This window comes from Euprymna scolopes, chromosome 46, assembly GCF_053919585.1.
Source record: "Euprymna scolopes isolate OS-2025 chromosome 46, ASM5391958v1, whole genome shotgun sequence".
NCBI lineage: Eukaryota > Metazoa > Mollusca > Cephalopoda > Sepiida > Sepiolidae > Euprymna > Euprymna scolopes.
The window spans coordinates 19,684,063-19,691,562 of NC_136527.1; the positions used below are offsets into that span (position 1 = coordinate 19,684,063).

Consider the following 7,500-nt stretch of genomic DNA (forward strand, 5'->3'; position numbering starts at 1 on the left):
ATAAATATATATATATATATATATATATATATATATATATATATATATATATATATATATATCCTTCTCTTTTTCCAGAAAAATCTCTTATATAAAAATCTGCGGTCTATTGTATGCTCTGTCTTGTGGCAGTAATCTACACTGAAAAAGATAGCAGTAATACCAAAAATGTGGTTGGTTTTACACAAAGTCTTCACCACTATAAACAAATCACCTGTGTGGATTTCCGAGCGACTTAGTTGCTGTGGCGGAACCTTATACGTTCAAATCGATGGGAGAGTCCATTTTCATATATATATATATATATATATATATATATATATATATATATATATATATATATATATATCTACTACGCTGATGAGAGTTAGTTAACTCGAAACACGCGTGTACATAGATTACTATTTTAAAAATAATAAATAAATAAAAATGTTATATATATGTCCAAACAAATTATGTTACAGAGTTTTAGCTTTGTACGACAGCTAAGTCTCTCTCTTGGTTCAAAATGTTGAGATGCAGCAACAAGCAAGAGCAAGATAGCCAGCAACAAGTAAAACTGCAGACCAGCTTAATACGAGTACTGGTCTCCCGCTTTATGTTTTTTTAAATCAGAGATTTGCTTCTTCTAGAAAGGTTGCCTTCACCACGGCTTATGGAAGCCCTCTCCACCCCAATACACACACACACACACACACACACACACACACACACACACACACACACATATATATATATATATATATATATATAGTAATTTATAAAATATATATGGCGATTAAGCTACACTGAATATTCTGCGTTTCATCCACTCTAGGACTCTTCAGGCTCATGTGTAGTTATATATATATATATATATATATATATATATACCCCGAAAAGGGTTCATTCGCCCTTTGGAAGGGCTTGTTTTTAATCCTTCAGGGAGACTAGCCACCCTCCTCACTAAACAAGTTTGGTGGGGGAACCAGATTAGTCGTTGGTGACCCGACAATAAGGCAGGTAGTACTGGGCCCGTTTTTTGCCTTTTCTGTGTGTTAGCAGGTGAACTAGTTTTAATATATGTCCATTTATATTTAATAATACCAACTTATTTCTTTTTTTATTAATTACTAGCCTCGGTGCTCGGCGTTGCAGTCGGCAGGCAGGCTCGAACCCGTACTGCGAAGGAGAAAAAGAAAATGATAAAAAAAAAAAAAAGTGACGTCTTGGCCGTTGCGTCCGTCGCCAAACCGAAAGTGGCGAAGGTTTAAATTAAGACTAGTCAATCAAAAAGGGATGACTTTCGAAAATATTGGCGAATGAAAGCGACCCTTCCCTGTAGAAATGTGCCCAGGAAGGAATTAATGTTTTTAGCCAATGTTTCGATATTTGTTGTCCGAAGGGTCGAGCTTCAAAACGATACGTGAAAATCCGTTGCCGCTATCGTAAGTTTTAGGCAGATATGAAAACATACATACATACAGTTTTAGCTTTGTACGACAGCTAAGTCTCTCTTTCTCGGATCAAAGCGTTGAGATCCAACAACAAGCAAGAGCAAGATAGCTAGCATCAAGTTAAACTGCAGACCAGCTTAATGCGGGTAATGGTCTTCCGCTTTATGGTTTTTTAAATCAGAGATTTGCTTCTCCTAGAAAGGTTGCCTTCACCACGGCTTACGGGAGCCCTCTCCACCCCAAACATACATATATACATACATACATACATACATACATACATTTCAACAGACGGGTGAGATTTATATTATAAATAATTGCCATTGTCGTTGCTATTATTATATATTTATTTACTCTATTTTATTATTCATATTAATTTTATATAATTTATATTGCTAGCAAAGTCCTGACCTTAACCTTTGACCTTGGCTTTGAAAAATGGTGTGCAACATCATGTCAGGTTTGATCATGGTCACTCCAGTGGTTTGTGCTGCTAAAGACCATAAAAGAACAGACCAGAAAAACATCCAGTCATTTGAGGCCCTAGCGCCGCTCTGTGACTTTTAGTTTCGGAGGAGATAGAGTTTGAAAATATAGAAACAGACAGACAGACAGACAAACATATAACACACGCATTTTTAACATTTACATGTCTCTGTGAAACTTTTTGAGGGAACCTCTAGCTCCCTCAATTTAGGGGCCTTTACTTTTTTATTTTTTTTATTTTTCTTCCTTTGAAGATTGTAATGCTGGGTACGAGGCAGCCAAACCAGCTGCCAACATCGCCCTGCTTTTTTATTGAAACCAACCGAGAGCTCTTTTTAGTATCCTCACTGTTCCCTTAAGTGCAATTGTCTGGATCTCTTTTGCACTTGGTTCAACAGGAATATTAGTTAGGTAGGACTTCAGGTTCTTCTTCATAAGTCCTGTGGCACCTATGATAACTGGTATGATCGATATCCCCTTTAGGTTCCAGTTTCTTTTCATATCATACATGAGACCTTGGTATTTGGTCTGTTTCTCTCTTTCAGCTCTGTTAAGACCGCCATCATTAGGAACACTCACTTCAATCAAGGTTGCAACTCTCTAACGTGTGCTATTATAAACATAACAATGTCAGAGTGCGTCATAAATCAAATTTTTATCAAACGTAGAGTTGATAAATCTCTAACTCTATCTCTACTATTATATAAAAGTCACTATGTGTGTGCTTGTGTGTATTTGTGTGCGTTTGTGTGTGTTTGTGTGTGTGTTTGAGTTTGTGTGTGTGTTTGTGCTTGTGTGTGTATGTGTGTATGGGTTTGTGTTTGTTTGTGTTCGTGTTTGTGTTTGTGCGTATTTGTGTTCGTGTGGGTTCGTGGTTGTGTTTCTGTCTGCGTTTGTGTGTGTTTGTCTGTATTTGAGTGTGTTTTTGTGTATTTGTGTTTTTGTGTGTTTGTGTGTGTGTGTGTTTGTGTGTGTTTTGTGTGTGTGTTTGTGTGTGTTTGTGTTTTTTGTGTGTTTTTGTGTTTGTTTTTGTGTGCGTGTGTTTGTGTGTGTGTTTGTGTATGTGTGTTTGCATGTGTGTGTTTGTGTGTGTGTGTTTGTGCGTGTGAGTGTGTTTGTGTATGTGAGTTTGTATGTGTTTGTGTTTGTGTATGTGCTTTTGTGTCTGTGTTTGTGTGAATGTGTTTGTGTGTATGTGTTTGCGTTTGTGTGTGTTCGTGTTCGTGTTTGTGGGTTTGTGTGTATTTGTGTTTGTGTGTGTTCACGTTTGTGTTTGTGTGTGTGTTTGTGCGTGTTTGTGTTTCTATTTGTGTGTGTTTGTGTATTTGTGTGTATGTGTGTGTTTGTGTATTTGTGTCTGTAAAGGGATGGGACTTAGTAGCTTGTCGGGTTTGTTGGGGGTATTCACGTCGATGAGGTACAATTGCTTGCAGTTCGTCAAAGCATTCGCCATTAAAGTATTTGTAGAACAGGCAGAAGGATGCAACATTTCGTCGATGGGACAGAGGCTGAAGCCTAGATCTAGATTACAGTTCAGGACCTATCAGATTGGCGACTCTCTTTTGAACCCTGTCCAGGAGTAAGAGACAAGCAGCAGATGCACCAGTCCAAATGTGACAGCAGTACTCCAAACATGGGCGAATGGTGGCCTTATAGAGGTACAGGATACTTTCAGGTGTAAGTAATTTAGGGACCCTAATGGCAAATACCTCAACTCTGCTATAATGACGCCGACAGAAGGCCCGAATTGAGGACCCGTAGACCTGACATAGTCAACGTCATATCAACCACTTGATTTAAAGGACCTTTTATCGTCTATGACATATCGTGTATTTCTCCAGGGAGTTGGTTGCCATGCCTTAACATAACAGCCGCTCTACCAAATTACTCTACCTGTAAAACCATCTGGTCGTACACCAAATACATTAAAACAAAACCATTGTCATAATTTGTTATTAAGATATGTCTTATTGTCATACTTTGTTATTAAGACATGTCTTAATGTTATACATTGTTATTAAGACATGTCTTAATGTAATAATTTGTTATTAAGATATGTCTTCATGTCATAATTGGTTAAGACATGTTTTAATGCCATAATTTGTTATTAAGACATGTCTTAATATAAAAATTTGTTATTACACTATGCCTTTATGTCATAATTTTTTATTAAGACATATCTTAATGTTATAATTTGTTATTAAGATATGTCTTATTGTCATACTTTATTAAGACATGTCTTAATGTTATACATTGTTATTAAGACATCTTATTGTCATACTTTGTTATTAAGACATGTCTTAATGCAATAATTCGTTATTAAGACATATGTTAATTCATACTTTGTTATTAAGTCGTGTCTTAATGGCATACTTTGTTATTAAGACACATCTTAATATCATAATTTGTTATTATAATATGTCTTAATATCATACTTTGTTATAAGGACATGTCTTATTTCATAATATTTTATTAAGAGATGTCTTAATCCCATACTTTGTTATAACATGTTTTAATGCCATACTTTGTTATTAAGACATGTTTTAATGTCATACTTTGTTATCAAGACACATTAATGTCATAATTTGTTATTACACCATGCTTAATGTCATAATTTCTTATTAAGACATGTCCTAATGTAATAATTTGTTATTAAGACATGTCTTAACGTCATCGTTTGCTATTAAGAAATGTCTTCATTTGTTATTAAGAAAATAGAGAAATAAAACTTACCTCCACCATTGTTGTATGTCAAATATGGAAAACGCCAAATGTTACCCAAACCGACGGCATATCCGACAAGAGATAAAATAAATTCGATCTGATTACCCCACGTACCACGTTCGACCGGCTAAAAGAAAGAAATTAAAAAAATATATATAGTAATTATAAACAATGAAAAATAAAACAAACAATTCGTTTGATGAAGTTAATATAGTTTGCTTGAAGCATTGTTCGGTATGTATATAAAGGAAATTCATAAACGGTCATATAATGGGAAAGTATAACAGATTGAAAAAAAAACTGAAGTAAATAAAGATACATAACGTTTGAACAGATTCAGGTTTATCGAAGAGGGGGATACAGTCAAAGTATGGAAAGTGTTTACATACCAGCTTCATTATACAAGACGATAAAGATAAACACATTACCTTGCGGTTGATGACAAATGAAGACAAAATCCTTACATAACAAATATAAGACACTTATTCATCTAGCTAGTGATTTGAACTCGACGCCTGGCTAAGTTGCTACATTTTTTCGTGTTTTCTTCCCCTTCACTTAACTCTGTCAGTCTGCCGGACTAACTCGGCCTCTTTCGGCTGTTCTCAGACTCGCACTCTGACTTAACTCTATGTATTGAAACTATATTTCTTTGTGACGTCAGCATGCGGACCAGACATGTGAATTCCATGCATTTGTTTCCAACAAGTGGCCTGGCAACACAAGTCTCAGATTTTCTCTGTGAACATTCTTTAATTCCAGTGTTCCATTATCCCTGCTTCGACCCAAATTAACCAACCCAACATTCTTGTGTTTCATAATTTAGTCTGATTTTATGTTTGAATAAAAAAAAAAAAACTACATTATAAAAAAAATAAGTTAAATATTTAAAAAAAAATATTTGTAATTATTTAAATTTAAATTTATTGCTTTTGTCCGTTTTTTTTATTATCATAATATACCATCGTATAACGTGGGCAGTTGTCCGGTGGCCTTTCGTCCGTTTTTATATCATAGATCGTTGTCCGATGGTCTTTTGTCCGTTTTTTTTTTAAAATTATTATATGATCGGCTGTTATCTGATGGAAATTTATACATTTTTATTATATAATGTTTTTTTTTTTGCCTGGTGGCCTTTTGTCCATTTTTTATTGTATGGTGAGCCATTGTCCGTTTTTTTTATATGACGGATCCTTGTTCAACTGGACTTTTGTCCTTTTTATCATATGGTGAACCATTGTCCGGTGATGAACTTTTGTCTGTTTTTTATATGACGAGTCGTTGTCCGGTAGCCTTTTGTCCATTTTTATTATATCGTGAACCATTGTCCAGTGTTTTTTGTTCGTTATTTCTATATGATGGGTCGTTGTCCGGTAGCCTTTTGTGTCTTTTTATTATATAGTGAACCGTTGTCTGGTGGCCTTTTGTCCGTTTTTTTTTATTGCAGAGAGAAGTCGCTTTTCTCGCGGCTATTTTCAAAAAACATCCCCTCTTTTCGATTGACTAGCCTTAATTGAAATATTCTTTACTTCCGGTTTGGCGATGGGCGCAACAGCAAAGACGTCACGTTTTTTTTCAGATTCTTTTCCTCCTTCGCAGTACGGGTTCGAGCCTGCCTGCCTACTACCCCCTTTTTTGCCGCCCCCCCAAAAAAAAACTGGGTTACGCAGGGCGTCCAGGCTAGTTCATTATGTCCCATCCTTGGCAACTCTTGGACATGCCTTCCTAGTAGATGTTGAAATAACATTGATAAATTATTATTTATTATTTATTATTACAAACATGTTACAAAAGTAAACCTCAAGTAAGTTTTTGTTTTCATATGCATTGCGTAAAAGCCTATAAGAAGATAACTACGTGTAAAAAAACATACTCTACAACTTCTCCATATCTACACCGTGATTTCCCATTCTAAAACCTATCATATTTTACGGATATTTTTATAATAGCTAAATCATTTTTATATTCAATCTCGGGCAACGTCGAGAACACATATCTTGCTAGTATATCATAAAATAACAATGAATAATAATAAATAAACGTTTAAAGATTTTCACGTCTGTGTGTGTATGTAGGCAACGTCGAGAACACATATCTTGCTAGTATATAAAAAAAACAATGAATAAAAAAAAACGTTTAAAGATTTTCACGTCTGTGTGTGTGGGCAACGTCGAGAACACATATCTTGCTAGTATGTAGTAAAATAACAATCAATAATAATAAAAAAAACGTATATAGATTTTCACGTCTGTGTGTGTGTGGGCAACGTCGAGAACACATATCTTGCTAGTATATCAAAAAATAACAATGAATAATAATAAAAAAAGTTTAAAGATTTTCACGTCTGTGTGTGTGGGCAACGTCGAGAACACATATCTTGCTAGTATATCAAAAAATAACAATGAATAATAATAAAAAAAGTTTAAAGATTTTCACGTCTGTGTGTGTGTGGGCAACGTCGAGAACAAATATCTTGCTAGTATATCATAAAATAACAATGAATAATAATAAAAAACGTTTAAAGATTTTCACGTCTGTGTGTTTGTGGGCAACGTCGAGAACACATATCTTGCTAGTATATCATAAAATAACAATGAATAATAATAAAAAATACGTTTAAAGATTTTCACGTCTGTGTGTTTGTGGGCAACGTCGAGAACACATATCTTGCTAGTATATAATAAAATAACAATGAATAATAATAAAAAATACGTTTAAAGATTTTCACGTCTGTGTGTGTGGGCAACGTCGAGAACACATATCTTGCTAGTATATAAAAAAATAACAATGAATAATAATAATAAAAAAAGTTTAAAGATTTTCACGTCTGTGTGTGTGTGAGCAACGTAGAGAA

General features: G+C 34.6%; 1 protein-coding gene across 1 annotated transcript in view; it reads right to left on the reverse strand.

Moving 5' to 3' along the window:
* LOC145270438 (sodium- and chloride-dependent glycine transporter 2-like) overlaps window positions 1–7,500 on the reverse strand; it is a 171,562-nt gene that overhangs the window by 87,182 nt on the left and 76,880 nt on the right. The window contains exon 2 of the mRNA XM_080126080.1: window positions 4,656–4,773. Coding sequence (XP_079982206.1) covers window positions 4,656–4,773 — 118 coding nt within the window. The remainder of the gene's footprint in view (window positions 1–4,655; window positions 4,774–7,500) is intronic.